The 19,030-nt window shown below is 61.0% G+C and overlaps 1 protein-coding gene across 2 annotated transcripts; it reads right to left on the bottom strand.

The window, feature by feature from the left end:
* Positions 1-1,195: 1,195 nt before the first annotated feature.
* SLC26A11 (solute carrier family 26 member 11) lies at positions 1,196-18,955 on the bottom strand. 2 transcript variants are annotated; one of them, XM_077854529.1, is made up of 17 exons: positions 18,879-18,955; positions 17,732-17,967; positions 17,000-17,192; positions 16,617-16,702; positions 14,222-14,301; positions 12,987-13,129; positions 11,766-11,941; positions 11,350-11,422; positions 9,111-9,161; positions 7,241-7,301; positions 5,987-6,042; positions 5,773-5,913; positions 4,188-4,315; positions 3,715-3,814; positions 3,133-3,266; positions 2,715-2,787; positions 1,196-2,052 (listed from the first exon to the last, which is right to left on the bottom strand). In XM_077854529.1, exons 2-17 carry the CDS (start codon positions 17,963-17,965, stop codon positions 1,961-1,963), a joined length of 1,821 nt encoding a protein of 606 aa, XP_077710655.1. In that variant the 5' UTR covers positions 17,966-17,967; positions 18,879-18,955; the 3' UTR covers positions 1,196-1,960. The 2 variants fall into 2 exon arrangements, with proteins under 2 accessions (XP_077710655.1, XP_077710656.1); XM_077854530.1 differs by lacking the exon at positions 4,188-4,315.
* Positions 18,956-19,030: the final 75 nt, after the last annotated feature.

The raw sequence follows: 19,030 nt of genomic DNA, 5'->3' as shown, positions 1-19,030 counted from the left end.
ATCCCGGAGGCCCTGGGTCACAGGCCAGGGCCCAGAGGGGCTTATCTGCTGATGAGGGGTGACAGTGGGGCCCGTCCTGCATCCTTCAGCACTAAATCCCAAGCTCTTCCCATGCTGTCATGGCCATACCAGTCTTTTCTCTTTTTCTAAAATTTAACTTTAATATAAATTAATTATAAATTAAGCTTAAGTATATGACTTATTATATATTATTATATTAATATACAGATTAATTTTAAAATGTCATTTTTAACTATGAATGTATCGTTGAGAAATTGAACCATACGTATATGGTTAAAATCAACTGAAGCAGTACAACATCAGAATAATTCCTTTTATCAGTTTGATGGTATCTTTCCAGGACTTTTTAAAAAACCTGTACAAACATCACAGCGTCATTCCGTGGGTGAGTTCACACGAACGTCTCTTAAGATGAGCATCACTCTGCAAAGTGCCTCGTTTCCCCTGAGAAACACTAGCGCGTCGAGATGCACAGCCCTACCCCGTTCCTGTAAGTGCCACACGGCATTCCAGCTCGTGCGTTGCATGGCTAGGACATTCCCAAATTGAGACATTTTAGCTCGCTTTCATTTTCTAAAATTGTTAACGAGGTGGTGATAACCATCCTTGGATTGGCTCCCAGGCAGACGGGCCTGGGCTTTGTTGGAGCCGATGCCCGGAGGCGGAGCTGCCGAGGCACAGGGGCGGCTCTGGGTGAAGATCCGGGAGCCCAGGTCCCGCCACAGGGGACAGATTTGCCCGCTCCACCACTGGGACGGTCTCTGGGCTCCAGGAGGGGTGTGCCTGGTGTGTGGGCCGGGAACGACTGGGCCGCTGCTCCACGGGGCCCTGGGCAGGGATGGCCCAGCCGACAGGGCTCCAGGACATGCTCTTTGGGCAGAGAGTCTGCTTGAGGCAAGGAAATGCAGATTCAGGGCCAGGGGCTGGAAAGAGAGATCCCCCAGGGCGGGCCCAGGACGCCTGGCCAGGATCGTGTTGGGGGGAACGCTGCGGAGCTCCAGGGGCCACGTGCAGTGCGTTGTCTCTAAGAAGATCCGGGAGCCCAACCTCCCTTGGCTGTGAAGGCAGGCGTGGAAAGGTGCGTGTGCAGGGCGACGGGAAAAGGCCGCGGGCAGAGGCTCATGGAGTCTGCCGTGACACAGACACAGAACAAAGCACGTCGGAGGCACCGTGATTCACGTATTCTCTATTTATTATCACAACGAGTCACTCACATCAAGGACTGCATGAAAGGGTGGGTCACGGAGCACCACGTATGAAATGACCCCATCCGCACGCAGCTGCGAGCACAGGCCCACAGGCTGACTTTCGGACACGCGCGCACCCCGCGGGGAGGCGGCCCCAGCTACCACCGAGGCGGATGGAGGTGATTTCTTATACTTTTTACAATAAGCGTGTACGGTTTTTACAAAAACACAAAAGCTAGGACTTTAATTTAAAAAACACTGACAACAAAATTGTTTTTAACAGACCCGTCAAGTCATCTGGCACGTCTCGGTTCCCTTCCCAAAAGCAGCGCAGACGCCACCGCCCAGGTTGGAACCTGCCTCGGGGCCGCCCGCCCCCCAGCGTCTCCCATAACCAAAAGGCGCTGGGGTGTGAGGACCCCTGCCCGGGACCCGGTGGGAATCCTGCCTCTTTGCTCTCACATGGTCTATCATTCTAGAAGGCTTTCTCCAAACCGCTCTTCAACCACTCTTTGGAAAAAGTCTCGTTCCCAGGGAACAGAGGGAGGCAATATTTCAGTCACCCCAAATGCAGCCAACGAGCCCCACCTATGGATGTCCATGTGTGGCTTCCTTCCTCCTTTGGGGGTCACCTGGCTCAGAGCCCTCAGGCCAATGCGGTTATAGGGCAGCATCTGGCATCACAGCATCAAGACTCTTCTGTGAGAACCCCCCCCCCCCCCGCCAGCATCAGATGCCCATCCGTGCCCCCATCAGGCCTTCAGCAGGGCGACCTTGTGTTCCGGGACTGAGTCTTCGCTGATGTTGTAGGGCTGGATCCCTGGTTCTTGGCTCAAGTGTTTCTCTGCAGAAAAGAAATACGAGGCACGGGGAACGGTCACAACACAGAATGCGATTAAGGGCTGGTGGCTCAGGGTCCCGGTGCACGGAGAGTTGGGGTCTCTCCAGCCGGCACCCCCACCAGAGTCCCTGTCAGTGCCTCCTCACGTTCCACGCCCAGGTAACCCTCCCTTAGTGCTGGTGGACCCCCCACCGGGCCTCGTGGGTCGGCGCCTGAGTGGCTCCTTGCAGCCATATGGATGGATCTCGGACACCGCCGTGAGCCACGGATGTCAGCCACAGTCTCTATGCTCCCGGTCACGTGCAGTTCCACAACAGGTGGAGCTGAGCCACGGTGGAAGGGACCAGAACAGTGGCTGCCCCAGAGGGTCATGGGGAGGGACAGATGGAAGGGTACGTCGCACCCGTGCATACCCGGCTGCACCCACCTGTCAGAACTCCAGGCGCAGGTACACACAGCGTAATTACAAACACGCCCTGACGTGACTCCCCGGAACAGGGGGCCCCCTGACTCTGTACCCTCCACCATCCCCACTCTGCCCGTGCCCCCACCCTTGCACTTGTCGCCCCCCTCCCAACCCTTCCGGTCCGGTCTCCTGATCCCGTGGGCTGCGGACGCGTTGGGCCGAGCGGCTCTCTCTCAAATGACTCTCTGCCTGCACCTACCTGCCTCTTCCAGGGTGGAGAAGTACTGGACCCCCTTCAGGTCGGCGGACAGCAGCACACGGAGAACGGGAACCTGCGGAGCAGAGAAATCTGAAGTCCGGGGGCTGGGGGGTGTGCCTCTGCAGCAGCCCGCAGGCTGGTGATCGCCTCCCTGCTACGCCAGCACAGGGATACATTTTACACAATTACTCTCTAAAGCACACAAAACACAATTCTGCACACAAGCAAGAATGTAACAGTTCTGAGTAAGCTCTGGGGCCAGGTGCTGAGTCAGGGAGCAAGAGGGCCCAGCATCCTTGCAGTGTGACCTTCGGCAGGTCAGGGAGCTTCTTGGGACCTGACAGAATGACAACACGGCCACACACCAGGTCTGAGAGTGAACAAAACCCTGGCCAGGGCGCCCTGTTCTGACACCCACCTGCAGGCCGACGAAGGCGAGGGTGACGCCCTGCCTGTGGAAGTCCCCGAGCAGCTCCTCGAGCCCCAGCACCACAGTGTAGTCGATGCTGCAGACGTGGGTACACTCCAACACCGCACAGCGTGGCGGGGACGCTGCGGAGAAGGTGCAACCCGTCACGCTGGGCGGGGGCAGCTGCAGGAGGCCCTGGCACACAGTGAGGCCATTGGGAGGCCCACCTCCCAGCAGGCTGGGGGGGGGGAGGGTCGCGGGACCCCAGACAACAGGCGTCCAGGGATGGCAGCAGCTACTTCCTTCGGAGAACAAACAGGCCTCTTTTCTCCCCTAAATATCAACCCCCGGGACGGGGGGGGGGATGGGGCTTTAGGAACAAAGACAGGAACATCCTCCCCTGCTGCATGCAGACAGCGAGCACCCACTAGATGCCACTGAGACGCCCCAAGACCTCCTGGAGCCGAGAGCCGGTGAGCTCCCCTGATAGCTGAGGACGGGGCCCTGGGGTCCTGCGGAGGCGGACTGGGGTATGGAAACAGTGTCCAGCACTGGGGGTGACTGCAGCCCGCCTCGTCCTGGCCCACGTACCTTCCAGGGCTCGGCTCAGTATCGCCTCCCGGAGGGCCTCCACTGCAGGGAAGTGCAGACCACTGGCCGGCTGCAGGACCAACACCGGCCCCTCTGACACCTGGAGACAAGTGGACAGAGTAGGGGAGAGCCAGTGTGTCCTGGAGGCAAGTCCAACCTGGCAGCTGCTAGGGTGGCCCGTCCAGACAGAAGGCCCCAACCCAGGCCAATAAAACTGAGGGAAGCAGGAGCACTGAGCTGACCAGCCCTCAGCCACCCCCCCGCGGTCTCGTGTGTGGCAGGAGCTCTAACCCTTACGGCAAGAGGCTTACACTTGTCCACAGAGTGAACAGTCACTCCGCAGTGCCACGGGCCAGTCACACCGAAGATATGCAAAACAGCTGAGCCAAGGAGTACTGCCCAGGGCACCTGCACCCCACCAGGCCCCTGAGGCCAGGAGATCCCTCTTTTGGGGAGAACGGATGGGCTGCTACCTGCATCTTGGGTCTGGCCACAGAGTGCAGGAGAATGAGCACGGACACCAGGGTCCCGGCCAGGATGCCATACTGCACCTCCCAGAAGCAGAGCAGGAACGTCACGCAGAGAGGCAACAAGTCCAGCCCTGGCAGAGAGGGATCCAGCTGAGGGGTAGTCCCCCCTCGGTAAGCCCCGGCTAGCCCGAGCCCTGGGGGACCTCTGTCTGGGGACTCAGGACTGACGCCAATCATGGGCCACACGGGCTCAGAGACGAGTCAGGGCCACCCCTCCTTGCCTGGCTGAGGGGCCGCTAGGACCCTGCCCTCTGGGAGGAGGTCGACAGTGGGCACTGGTCGAGGCAGGAACTTGGCGACAGGGCCAGACTTGGGGACCAGGGAGGCCTTGCAACCCCTCAGGGGCCACGTGCAGACCCTGCATGACACACGTGACCTCCTGCCGCAAACAGGTGGGTGGGCCTGGGGGTCAGCGCAAGACTCGGCCATGACACGTGGCACTCAGACAAGGCCCCATCCTCCTGGGCCTCCGTGCCCCGATGGGGGGTGGAGAGAATCACCGTTTCCCTCCCCTCATGACTCTTGGGGGCTGACGGGAGAGAAACCAGAGAGCCCCACAAGTTCCTCAACTGCTTCAATGAACAGAACAAATACTTCTTCCTGTAAAGGCCCCACAGGCTCAGGGGTGTCCCGAGCCACCGGGACTGGGAGAGAGCAGCGGACTGCTCTGTCGGCCATGCTGGTCACCCTGGAAGTCTCCCCTGCTCCCCCAGCTGAGCAGGGCTTGGGGCTGTGAAAGGGGAGCAGAGAAAGAAGGATGGGAAGGGAGAGGAGAGATGGGGGGAGGGAGAGGAGAGATGGGGGGAGGAGAAGAAGGGGCAAGAAGGGGGAGGAGGATGAGGGCAGGGGGGAGGAGGATGAGGGCAGGGAGGAGGAGGGGAAATGAGGGAGAGATGGGAGGGGAAGGGAGAGGAAGGAAGGGGAGGAGAAGGAGGAGAGAGGATGGGGAGATGGGAGGGGGAGAAAAGGGAAGAAGGGGGAGGGGAGAGGAGGGAGAGATGGGAGAAGGGAGGAAGGGGAGGGGGAGGAAAGGGAGGGGGCGGAGGGGAGGTAAGGAAGGAGAGGTGGGAGAGGAAAAGGAGAAGGGGTAGAATGGGGAAGAGAGGAGAAAGGGGAGGGAGGAGGAGGGGAGGAGGGAGAGGAGAGATGGAAGAGGGGAGGAAGGAGGAGAGAGGGAGAGGAAAAGGAGGATGAAGAGAAGTGGGAGGAGGAGGAGCAGGGAAAGGAAGGAGAAGGGAAAAAGGAGGAGGGGAGAAGGAGGAGAAGTGAGAGAAGGGGGAGGTGGGGAGGGGAGGTGGGGGAGGAGGGGGAGGAAGGAGGAGGGGGGCAGGGGAGCAGGGGGTACCCTGAGAGTGTCAGGTTTGCTCAGCGCCGCATGGAGCTGGTCTAGGGTGCTCCGCGCGGCCTGACCCGCGGCCAGCAGGCCCAGCTCCCAGAACAGGGACAGCGCCCCAAGCCTGAGCGGGGTCCTGGATGGCCAAGGGGGGGCACACTCCAGGACGCACATGACAGCCGAGAGCATACGTACTCTTCATGCGCCAGAGCGTCCGGAAGATACTGGCGTCGAAGAGCGGGGCCACGGCCATGATGGTGACGGCGGCCAGCGCGGACTTGGGGATGTAGTAGAAGGGCGACGTCAGGTAGTCCAGCGACAGCAGCACCAGGGCTCCTGCGGGGAAAGGGGTGCCGGTGACCCCCAACCCTGCGCACGCGCCCTGGGCCCGACGGGGTGGGGTGCTCACCTGTCACCAGGCCCCCCGCTGGGGTGCACACCCCCGACTGGGCGTTCACGGCCGTCCTGGAAGGCAACACGGGGACCGTTGGTGTCTGTGGGAGCCTGGGGGGCAGGGTAGGTGCCCTGGAGGGGACGGCGGGGCCCCGCGGACACTGGCACCTAGTGGGAGCCACAGAGGGGCACCCTGACCTCCAAGGACCCCCAGCGGGGGGTGGGGTGGGGAGGCAATTGATGTCCCCAGGGTCCCCAGCCTGCGGTGTTGTCACGGCAGCTGGAGCAAGCACATCTGCTCCTGGCAACCCTTGTGCACCAACAGGGAGATGCAGGAGACACCGTCGAGATGGGTAACGTCCCCCTTACCACACCCGCCATGCACACGTGCACATACACGTGCACGTGCACACGGAGAGAAACTCCAGATGCCCTCGCCAGCTGCTCCCAGCGTGAACCTGCAAGTTAACTTCTGCTCCAACCTTCCTCTTTCCTTTTGTGTGTTTGGAAAACCGCATCCGGACCCGAGTCTCCGCCGAGAACCAGCCCACGAGGACCACGAGGGAGTGGCCACCTGATTCCCACGACACGAGGCCTCTGCCTCGCACCCGCTCCCGACAGCCCTGCCGGTGACCGGCGCTGCCTGTGTGGCCCCGGGAAGTAAGGCCGCCTCTCCGCTGGTGCCCACGGGGAGCCGCCACCCCTCCCGCTGCCGTGGACTGAACGCACGCCGACCGTCTCAGCCACGAGGTGCCAGGCCAGAGCCGTGGGTACAGGCGAGGACGTCGAGTGTGCCCAGGGCCGTGCTCTGGAGGTTGGGGACGTCTGGTACCAGACGGGGTTGGGGCAGCGGCGCTGGGGCCCCCTTACTCTTCTCGGCCACAGGCCGCTCTGTCCTGCCCTCCTGCCTGGCGAGGGGCCGCTGGTGGCACTGGGCCTGGGGCTCCGCATGACCCACCGCCTGCTCCAGGCAGAGCGCCGAGGTTCTCATCCCCCTGTCCCTTAGGACCGCGTTCTGCCCTGAGACGCGGCGAGCCCTGCGTGGGCTGGGAATGGTTAAGGACCAACCACGTGAGGTCACGAAGGACACCGAGCAGCCCCACTCCCACATCCCATGGACGCTGATCCAGGGCTGCGGCTGCTGCGTGGGAGAACAGAGCGGCGTCGACAAGTGGGCGAGCGCCTGGCAGGCCCCTCGAGGTGGACGCAGACTGTGTGGCCTGGGCGGGACCCACCCGCGGCGCAAGGAAGGAAGAACACGGTCACTCACCGTCCAAAGCTGCCCGTGACCGGGTAGGAAGAGACGAGCGAGCCCAGCACGTTGGTCAGGCCTGCGGAGAAAACGGAAGGAAAAGGTTTACCCACGAGGGAGGGGGTGTGAGATAGAGGGGGGTGTGGGGAGGGGGGCCCGAAACCAGAAAGGAAACAGAAGAGAGCGAGAAGATTCACCCAGGAGCGTCTGTATGTCTGCGTCCGTGTGTCTGTCTCAGGAAAAAAAAACCAACCACGATCTTTGCCGAGTTCACTGTGGCCTCACTGGCCCTGGCCCTGCCCATGCGCACCAGGGAGGGGAACCCACCTCCGCAGGAGCGGCCGAGGCCAGGTCAGGCCAGCAGCCCCACAGGCCGTGCCCGAGGCCAGCTGCCCACCCACTGGGCCCCTCGAGCTCCTTCAAACCCACACCCCTCTCGGAGATGACCGGCTGGGGGACAAGGTCACGGCCAGTAAGCGGTCCACCCCTGTGACACTGACTCACCCACACCCAACAGAACCTGGCCGGGCCCCTGAGGACGGAGGTAACCAGCCCACGTTTATCACGGGTGGCCCTGCCAGCATCTGGCTCACGCTGGGGCCTTCACAAACACCACAAGCTCACACCACAACGGGGTCACAGGTCCAACACCCGCTGGAGATGGCGGCGCAGTGTGGGGCCCGCTCAGAACCAGGCCCTCCCGGGTCCCACAGCCCAGCACGTGCCCCAAGAGCAGGGCAGACGCCGAAGAGTGTGGGAAAAGCTGTGCACAGACCACACGCAGTCACCCCGGCTCCTTATGATGGGCCCTCAGGACTCGGTGGGGAGCCCTACTGCTCGAGGCGCTGCGGACGCGTGGATCCCTCCCACCGCGGGGTTCTGGGGGGCCCTGGGAGGCCTCTCGCCGTGCGCCTGCTGGACAGCTGCCCAGCCTCTCCTACGCCATGGCGTCAGCAGCCCTCATGATCCCCACGTCCACCTCAACCCCAGCTTGGTGGCCACTCCTTGCTGGGCCCATCAAGGGGGGAGCCCTGTGCTATCTGCACAAGCGGGAACGGGAGGCTCCGAGGGCTACACTTGGGAACTGCTGCTACTGGGCGCGGGGAGGTCAGTCTGCAGACTCCACCTGCCACCTGGGTGACACCATGAGCTCCGAGAGGAGCCCCCCAAAGCCCGTGACCCACCCTGGCGCCCCATGCCCTCTGCCATCAGGAGATCCAACGGCTCTGGTCCAAAATGCTGCCGTGAGGTGAAGCGGCCTAGGGGAGGCTCCCGCGGACTCCCCAGGGAAGGACCTAGCACTGCTGCCCGGTCAGACGCGTGCCCACCTCACCAGGGGCAGGAAGGAAGAGAAGCCTGGTGCCCACAAAACTGAAAACAGTCCCGATAACTGAATTTAAGATTCATGCTGTGCCCTCAGAATGAATCCCCAGAGAGACCAGATTCACGAAGACAAGACAAAACAAAACTGGGGCACCGGGCACTGTCCCATCCACGGGGGGCCCACCCGAGTCCTCACGGACCCGCCTGCCAGCCTGGAGGGAGGCCACGAGCGGGCACAGGGCATCAAGGTCCCACCTGGCCACGTGCTTCAGCAGTGTGACCCCAGCGGGACATTCCAGGTATTCCCTGACAGGGACGAGGCTACAGACCTCGGGGTCTGGTATTCAGCAAGCGCTCAGAAAGCTTCAGCCACAACGGACACCACGTGTCAGCGGTCTAGTCCCAGTGATTACGCGGAACCATCTGGAGGCTTAAGGATGAATCCATGCGAGTATTTCAAAGGGTCCGGCTCAGGGCCACCTGTGCTGCGGGTACCTCACGGTGCCCATCACTACGACCGCGCGGCTCAGGTGGGACGCGGGGCAGCACGCTCGCGGGCGCTTACCGATGGCCAGCAGCTCCTGGTTGGCGTCAACACGGTAATTATTTTGAGAAGCTGAAGAGAAAGAACGATAAAAACATGGTCACTGGGTACCCGACTAAGAAACCATCCGCAAGACGAAGACCTCCGTTATAGATCCCCACGCACTGTATCACCTACATGTCCTAAATGCGGCGTGTGAACGCGTGCAAAACACGAGCGTACGCGACTCTACGTGCGTACGTGTCTCCGTATCACAGAACAAGCAGAGATGGACGTACGGCAACGTGTTCACAACGTGCAACTAGGGAAGTGAAGGACGGCGCAAGGGATTCGCTCCTTTGTGCTTTTCTGCGCTTCAGACGTTTCCCACGAGACAGATACGTGCTTGTGAGAGAAGGGGAGGCGTCTGAGCTGAGAGATCTCTGACCACAAGCGGAGAGACCAGCAAGTCCCAGCTGAGGCCGTGCAGAGAGGGGAGCCCGCAAGAGTCTAGGGGGACACGGCCGGGGAGGCTTGCACCTGACACAGCGCCTGGCGAATGTTCCCGCCAAGGGCCACGGGCTCTGCGGGCTGGAAGCCACCGTGGGAGCCCATAAACACGTAGGCGAGACGGTGTTCCAGCAGCGCTTCTTTAATTTATTAATTTCTTAAAAAAAGATTTTATTTATTTATTCCTGAGAGACAGAGAGAGAGAGAGAGGCAGAGACACAGGTGGAGGGAGAAGCAGGCTCCATGCAGGGAGCCTGACGCGGGACTCGATCCTGGGTCTCCAGGATCACGCCCTGAGCCAAAGGCAGGCACTAAACCGCTGAGCCACCCGGGCTGCCCAGCAGCACTTCTTTTATATAAACGCTGGGATACAAAAGTCACACGCTTTTCATGTGTCACAACATCCTAATCTCTGGAAATATTTTACAGACTCACTTAAAAACGTCAAAGCCCCTCTTAGGTCGCAGGCAGCAGGCTGAGGTTCTCCGAGCCCTGGTTTTGGAGAACGGCAAGCTTACAAGTTAGGACATCAGGCGACTTCAGGAGAAAACGAAGTTGTAAAATGACAAGAGGCATATATGCTGTTGAGATGTAGCCTCCGAGATACCCCCAAAGTTCCTTCCCTACTCAGAAAAAATCAGAAAAACAAAAATGGCACAAAGACTTGGTTGGAATGTGTGGCATGACCTCGAGCAGCCACTGGCTGTTAGATGGGACAACCCCTTGGACTGGGCATCAGGCACGGGTGTCCTTGAAGGATGGGAGGCTCAAGAGGCTGCCACAAGCACAAGCCACAAGGTCCGCATGGTTATGGTGACACCCACGCCGTTCATTGGGGTCGATCTTTAGAAATGACCTATATCCCAATGCAACAGGAGCATAACCATCATAGAGCGGGAAAAAAATGCCACCACGCGCACAATACGAAACTGAACACCCCGGAGACCCAAGGGAGGGGACACGCGAGCGTCAGAGCAGCCTCAGCTCCGATGGAGGAATCCCAGTGCAGGGCGACAAATAGGTACTTGGGTACCTGGTGGCCTCCCCGGGCACTCAGCCAGCTGGGAGGGGCTCACTGTTCCATCTTGGGGGATTTTGGGAACTTGTCGCTAAACACAGCCGATGCTACCTACTATGTGAGACCTTTCAACAAAATTAATCTCATCAAAAACAGACTTAAAACTTATCCCTTCCTGACATCCTACTTTTTCCTACGACCCACAACTTTAACTGCCTGTGTCCAGGGGCGCCTGGGAGGGCTCAGGGGTGAAGCGTCTGCCTTCGGCTCAGGGCGTGACCCCGGGGTCCTGGGATCGAGTCCTGCATTGGGCTCCCTGCAGGGAGCCTGCTTCTCCCTCTGCCTGTGTCTCTGCCTCTCTCTGTGTCTCATGAATAAATAAATAAAATCTTAAAAAAAAAAAAAAAAAGAAACAACTGCACGTGTCTGGTGGGCAGAGGCCGTGACGAATCTCTTCCTGACTCCACGATCCGCTGGAAGTCGGCGGGTGGGGGGCACGTTTACGCCACAAAAAAGGCAAAGGCGAAACGCAGGCCCTTCTCTTTCCAGAGAGCAGCTGGCACATGTTACCAGCCGCCACCGGATGGGGTTTCTCATCATAAAATCCACTTTTACTACAACATGAGCATGTGTTACTTGAATAAAAACTCAAGCTGTTAGAAACCGAAGCAGATAAAAGCAAGCAAAAAAAAGCAGGCAAGCAAGGCGGGCTCCAGGCCACCACTAGGGAGGCAGGGACGGCAGGCAGCTTACCGAAGGACTTGGCCACCGCGATGCTCTCCAGGAGGCCCATCAGGGGCACCACAGCCAGCCCAGCCCCCATGTCCTGAGGGAGGAGAGAGGGGTGGTCAGTGACCCGCCCAGGCCACACCGGGCTCTGCGTCTGACAGAGGAAGGCAGACCTTAGCTGTGGGGCGGGACACAGAGCAGAACGCAGAACACGGCCCTGCTCTGCCAGCGTCCACAATGCCAGAAACTCCCCTGGGCTTGGGCAGAAACAAGACGTGCTGTCCTTCGAGGCTGTCCCTGCACCCAGAGCTGCTCCGTCCTGAGGACACCGCCGTCCTGGCGGGGCTCAGGGCTCCTCGTTACAGGCAAACGCGTCAGGGGCCCAGGCCCAGAGGCCACCACGGTTCAGCCCGGCGGCCCAGCTCCCTGTCTCTGCCCACCTGTACCATCTCGGTGAAGGAAACTGTCCCGTTGGCCGTGGTCACTGAGAAGGGCGGAGTCCGGACTGGAGGGAGCCCCTCGGTGGTCTGCCCCGTCAGGACGAAAGGCTGGTATCCGGTGACCTCGAAGGAGTAGGCGACCAGGGCGGCAAAGGAGACCACCAGGGCGTTGCGCGCTAGGACAGAACGAGACCCACTGGTGAAATCTGGCTCCTCTGGGTCCCTGGGCAGTAAATGCACCCGAGGAAGCAGGACCCCCTCCTCCAGCCACGGCGCCTGACACTCCAGTCTGAAAAGAGCACACACACTGGCGACCGTGGGGCAGGCACGGGCACGTGACACCACGGCAAACGCAAGACAGCGGGACAGGCCAACGGTGACACACGTGGCCTACCCGTCCCAGGCACTGGTCCCGGTGGGCTCCGTCCTTCACCTCTTGCCTGGGCTGCTGCTTCTGTTTTTTGTTTTTTTTTTTTAATTTCCTTTGTCAGAGAAAGACACCGTGTGTGCAGCCGTGCTCGTACGGGGGGAAGCCCGCAGGAGGGAGAGACTCCCCGGCAGGCTCCCTGCTGACCACAGAGCCCACGCACGGCTTGACCCCACGACCCGGAGATCAGGACCTCCGGTTCCACCCAGGTTCCTCTTGGCCAAGGTGCCACCCTGGCTTCTTATGGGGGTGATACCTCTTCCCAGAGTACAAGCCCCGCTGCCCACTCAGCTCTCAAGGGGCTGTGTCACGCTGTCACCACTGATGTTGTCAGGACAGTTACGTCAGCTGTTTACCATCTCCCAGGGCCCCGCTACCCATCGTGGGATGGGAGAGCCACGCAGTTCAGGCAGCACCAGGTGGTCCGTGTGCTTTCTCTGTCAGGCACCTGCCAGGGCGTCCTGGCCTCCGCACCGCCCACGCCCCGGCCAGATCAGCCTTTGCCATGGGGGGCCGTGCACGCTCAGTGGCCTCCCCAGCCTCTCCCACCAGAATAGCCTCGCCCAGGAATCTCAACCAGAAATGACTCCAGACGGTGCCAGCTGCCCCCAGGGCAAAACTGCCCCTGCTTGAGAACTCCTGCACCAAACGGGGCTTTCCACCCTGGCTGTGAATCGCCCAGACTGGGGACACGGGACTCTCTCGGGATGGGACTCCGGGCCCGAGGTGACCACAAGGTGCACCCCAGGCATGCAGGACGACTGGAGAACGTCCTTGGTCAGAACCCCGCTCACCTGTCGTCGCAGTCCACACCAGCCCGTGGCTGAGCCGCACGCCCGGGGGCATCTCGGGGTGCACGGGAGGCACGTGGTCTCGCATCAGCTTCAGCACCAGCAGCAGCACCATGCACACCAGCCCCAGCACAGCATCACCCACCCTGCAGACGGACACACTGGTCACGCCCAGGCCAGCCCAGGGCATGCACCTCCGCCCTGCCATCGCCCCATCTACCCGAAAGCCTTCTCCCTCGATCGCTCTTTCTGCCTTTTCCTAAGAAGCACGCGTCTATGTTCTACCTCAAAACTTTATTCAAACCTTAGTGACCACACAGGCCAGCGTCGGCCTGGGACTCGAGACCCAGGTCACAACAGCAGTAGGGCTACTGGCTCGTATTTGCAGAGACCTGGCTCTGTGGGCGACAGATGCCTCATCTATTCCTGAAGGTTCATTTCCCACAGCCCATGATGATGTCCTCTAACCAGCTTCCAATCTCCTACCCCCCGAGGGTGAGCCCCACAGGCCGCATGTCCTGGGCCAGGCTGGGTTCAGCCCCGGGAAGCCCCGTGATAGACCAGAGGAGGAGGACAGAACAGTTGGTCACAGGTCTCCCTGATCCCTTGGGCCTCAGCACTGCCCCTCACCACCCACCCCGGCAGCTCCCCCAAAGTCAAAGCGTCCTCCTGCTTCTCCCACCAGGGAGATGTCCTGGCTGCCGGCTGGGCTCCCTAGGAGCATCTCCCGCCTGTCCCCTGGGAGAGGCCCTTCACCTGAAGAAACCCCATGACCCGTGGCCTGGCTCACGCCCCCTCCCCCTGCACATCCTGCTGCACCTGCCTCCCCCATGCCCTGTGTTCTCACCCAACTACAAACCCATGGAGCAAGACTGCTGCTCTTGCCCTGCGTGGGGCCCTCCCACTCCTACCACCCGAGGAGGCTCTGCACAGGGGCATGCGACGGCTCTCAGGCTCTCTGGGGCAGAGCTTCTCGAACTGTAGGGCCTACACAGACTCGCCGGGGTTGCCACTGACCCCTGACTGAGCCGGTCTGGGCAGGGTGGACACTCTGGGTTTCCAACCAGCTCCCCTGTGATGCTGCTGGTGCTGCCCTAGGACCCGGGTTTGGGCGGCCAGGCCCCAAGGGACTGGGATAAATGCCACCTGGGGGTGGAAATGGGGCAGGGCCTGGGCGAGGGGGTCCGGAGGGAAGAGCTTCCTCACAGGAGGGCAGGGGCCACATGGCCGGCAGATACCTGGTCTCTCCCACCTTGCGGAAGGTCTGATACACTTGCAGGAAAAACTGCCTCGGGATGTCCTGCAGTCCCAGGAGGTTCTGTTCAAACAGAGATTGTCAGACGACCCTCCCCTGCAGTATCTCCGTACCCCTCAGCCCCCCTCCTGGGGGCACATCCCGAGGCTCTCGGAGGACTACCTGCCCATTCCCAAAGCCCCCGGGCAGGAGGTAAAAATTCTCAAGGGGAGAGGTACTGCCCATTTGGGGTCCGTGACCCCTCCTGGTGAATAATCCTGCCTTGCGAAGAAAATCAGTCTGGGTGATTTCAAAGCAGGGAGACCAGTACACTCATGCCCTGGTCCCTGGTCCAGGGTCCAGGGTCCAAGGTCTTGCCTGTCTGCCCTGTGGGTCCCACCGCCCTAAGCTCACTCAGGGAGGGCCCGGCCCCCTCTCATCACTGGCCCAAGGCCACAACCGTCACCCGGAGGCCCGCTCGCTGGGCTCTGCTCTCTGCCAGAGGGAAAATCAGGTGGAGCTACGGGCAGAACCACCAGGAGCTCCGAGCGCCTCCAGGGAAGAGCCGCTGAGGGACCCAGGCAGGCACGGTCCTTGGAGGGAAGAAGGGGAGTAGACTCTGTGTTTTAATTCTTTATCCCATGTGAGACCTGGTGGGCAGTGTTGGGGGGGCAGCTGAGGCCCAGATCCCGGAGCGGTCAGGCTCCAAGGACCCCAAACCCCGGCACGCAGCCATGGATTCTGGGACCCAGGGGCTCCTGCCAGGGCAGGTCAGGAGAACCCCCACTCCCGACCCCCACTCTGGCCCAGGGCTCTCAGATGGCTGTCATGACCTAGTCAAGGTGCTAAAGATTTAGGGGACTCGAGCCACCAAGCACAAGTGCATAAGAAGCTACCTTCTACGCACCACAATCCCATAAACGAATGCTCCTGATGCCAAAAAAGGAAAGATATTGTTTTCCAAATAAAGGACAAACCCTCCCACGGAACAGCACTTGCCAAGCTTACCCTGACATATGTGCACACAGAACACACAAACCATGTCCACCCACACCTTCCTAAGGAGCTCCCTCCTCCCTACGCGCAGATAACGATGAACCTGCCTCGCAGAGGCATCAGGAGAATCGGCCTCGTACAGGAAGGGTTTAACCCAGCACGTGGGAGCGCAGAAAGGGTCAGCTACCTTCCTCTCGCTCATACCCTCCTGCCCCTGACACTCTCGCTCCACTTCCATCAGGGAGGCCGCCCTGGGCCAGGCCGGAGCAGAGCCTGGCCACGGGAACCCTGGCTTAGAGAGAGAGGCAGGCTGGTGACACCAGGTCCTGAGGCAGAAGTGGGCCTTCATTTCTTCGATCTGGCTCTGCCCCACTCTGCACACCCAGCTTGGCGCTCACCTACTTCTGCACACAGTTTGGGGCAGGGCGGCTGCAGCTGCAAGCAAAACCATTCCTGCCCTTTGGGAACTTAAAACCCAACGAGAGGCGAACAAATGATGTTCTTGGATCACTGAGGATGAATTCTACTGTTCCCTACAGGCTTTGTTTGTTGTCTTAAGATTTTATTTACTTGCTTAGAGAAAAAGTACAAGTGTGGGGAGGAGAAGAGAAGAAGGAAGAAATCCCAAGCAGGATTCTAAGCGCAGGGCCCAACATACGGGGCTCGATCTCACAACCTTAAGATCATGACCTGAGCAGAAGCAGCCAAGAGCCGGGTGGTTTACTGACTGAGCCACCCAGGTGCCCCTCTGTTCAGTATTTTTCAAACACCACCTCCTTAGGTTTCTGTTAAAAACACTTATGAGAGGAATGCCCTGGCAGCTCAGATCATGATCCCAGGGTCCCGGGGTCAATCCCCATATCAGGCTCTATGCTCACTGGGGAGCCTGCTTCTTCCTCTCCTCTGCCTCTCTCCCTACTCGTGCTGGCTCACTTTCTCTGTCTCAAATAAGCCAACAAAAATCTCAAAAAAAAAAAAAAAAAAAGGAAAACATGGAACAAAAGTCAGAGAAAAAACATCACATCTAAATGAAATCATCTACCTAAATTAGCATGAGAGAATGATTAGCTTTTCAAAACATTGGTGGTACACAGTGGGCCTGAGAGGCTGCGCTGGCAGATGTGTACCGGGGGCAAAACAGAATCACCCAGTGAGGAGAACCAAGCACACTGGCGTGAAAACTCCAACAGGAGTGGGGCTGTGGTCACCAATCACCCAAATTACCTGTTGTGCAGTCGGGCCATCACTCGGCATCTCCCCTGAGGGCTCATGGAATTGATGGAGACCCGCTCAGGCACCTTGTGCTCCGAGCTCTAGAACAGCACATCACCTGGCCCACACATATGGAACCCAGCGTGGTCCTACTTACCCAGGAGGTGCCTGGGAGCCAACTAGCGGCCTACCTTGATCTGCCCGAAGCCGATGGTAATGGTGGCAGCAGATGTGAAACCTTTGATGACGGGACAGGAAATGAAATCCAGCAGAAAGCCTGACCATCCAAGAGTGGATACTTAGCTGGTGACCCCAGTCCACCCAGTCCCAGAGCATGTGGGTGGATGGGGGCTGGGAGAGGCGGTCTGGGTGGGAGTGGGGCTAAGGACTGGTGGGCCACACATCTCACTTGGACTGGTTTGGACATTGGGGAAGGGAGGCTAGGGTCTGAGGCCCTGGGCACTTCTCTAAGCGTCCCGGCCTCTAAGCAGAATAGTGGAGAGCCAAGGGGCCAAGGCATCCCCAGGAGGCAGGGGCCTGGGTACCCCGTGGCAGGAAGGCCTGAGCGTCTTACCCAAGCGCAGGAAGCCCATGGCTAACTGGATGCAGCCTGATAGGAAGGCCAGCAGCACAGCATAAGCAGGCTCGTGGAAAGTGTAGAAGGAGACCAGGAGGGACATGATGGCCGTCGGGCCCAGCGTCACATCCCGGGAGGTGCCCAAGAAGAAATACACGAAGCATCCCATGAAGGCAGAGTAGAGGCCGTACTGGTGGGGAGACAGCGTTGAGCATCGAGGAGGCGCTCGGCATGCCCACAGGGTCCCCGGGGGGAGATGTCCGAGCACAGGATCTGTGGTGGTTATTGCAACTAGGGGCACAGCGGCACACACGGGAGGGCAAAAGCACTCACCGTGTCAGTCATAGTGTGGGCCTACAGCGATTAGGGGGCCTCTTTTCTCCCTGCACCCCAGGTGGGTGCCAGCAGGAGCACAAAGGCCTGGGTGCTTGTCAGCCTGAGAGTCTAAGAAAGCATTCTTCAGACTATGGTGAGTCACCTTGCTGGACCCATCAGGCAACCCAGCACTAGCTCAGTGCCTGTGTGTGACAAGTGTGGCAAGAGCAGGTATGGGGCATGTGTCTGGCCAAAAACAGTCATGTGCTATACATTGTAAACTAAGACATTGTGGGCCTCATGGGGCTAAAGTTCTGGCATCCTGCTTGTCTGGAGGCGATATTACGTGTTTCTGCTGTTTCTGGGCAGATGCCGAGGCTGGAGTGGGGGCAGCAGCTGAGGCAGACGTCTCACCTGGGGCGGGAGTCCAGCCACCTCAGCATAGGCCAGCGCCTGGGGGATGACCGTCAGCCCAACAGACAGTCCGGCGATGAAGTCCATCTTCAGCCACTGCACGGAGTAGTCTGGCAGCCAGGCCAGGATGGGCAGGCGCCTCTGCACCGCCGCAGGGGAGCAGCAGCCCGCCGATGGGGCCATGCTGGCCCCCGAGGGCCTGGCCTGACCCAACGCCTTCAGGGAAGAGGGCATGCCTGGGGTGGGCATGGGGGCGACACAGACCAGCGGTCAGGGTCTGGGCTCGCGAGAATCCAGCAATAGGGAGGGGTCTAGGGCCACCAAAAGGGCCCCATCTGTCCCCCCTCCCAGGGGATCTGAGCCAGACGGATTAAATGTGCCCTTTGGCTGGTCTCTAAAGAAGCCAAACCTGTTCAGAAAAGGGGGGGGGGGCTCAAGAAAAGCCGCAGCCCCCACCCTGGCCCCGGCTCACTGCTCTCCCTGAATCCACCTGCCCCAACCCCAGCTGCCTTCTTTCCGCGGATGCCGCCCAGGGGCCCCCTCGTCCGGCTGGGGGGGCGGGGTGGGGGCGTGGGTGGGGGGACTGCAGCCTCGAGGGCGCCAGGCTTTGCAAGTGCGCAACACCGCGGCTCCACCTACTACCGCGGACTGCGGCGCCGTGGAGGGTCTCCCCTCGCTAGGCCGCGCCTCCCCCCACCCCACCCCCACCGCCACCCCCCACCTGTGGCTTTCGCGTCCCTCCCGAAGCGCCAGGGACTCTGGCGGGCTCGCGGGGGGCACCCGAGGCCCCTCCGTCGGCGATTCAGGATGCGCAGCATCCTCCAGGGCCCCGCGCCCCCCGGCCCCCCGCGCCCCCGCGCCCCCCGGCCCCCCGCGCCCCCCGGACCCCCGCGCGCAGAGCCGGCCCCGAGCACCCCTCCCCTCACCCCGCAGCCGCCGGCCCCGCCCCCGGGTCGCAGGTGGGGCCCCGCGCGGCCGACCGCTCCAGCGAGGGCGGTGGGGACCCGGCGGGGGCGCGGGGGGCGGGGGTCGGGGGGGCAGGGACCCCGCGGGGGCAGCCCGCGCCGCCCCGGCGACCTGGACCTGGGCCGGCCCCGCGGAGCTCGCCCCTCCGCCTCGGGCCCCGCTCCCCCCCGCGCGGACTCACCGGGCGCCGCCGCTCGGGGTCTCGGGCGCCGCCGCAGCCGGGTCCGCAGGAACCGCAGAGGGAGGCGGGGGCGGGGGCGGGGGCGGGGCGGGGGCGGGGCCAGCACCACGTGACCGGGGCGGGGCCAGCGCCGCGGGGCGGGGCCTGCAGCG

This window comes from Canis aureus, chromosome 16 (genome assembly GCF_053574225.1).
Source record: "Canis aureus isolate CA01 chromosome 16, VMU_Caureus_v.1.0, whole genome shotgun sequence".
NCBI classification, from domain to species: Eukaryota; Metazoa; Chordata; class Mammalia; order Carnivora; family Canidae; genus Canis; species Canis aureus.
This window is presented reverse-complemented; position numbering and strand designations above follow the sequence as displayed.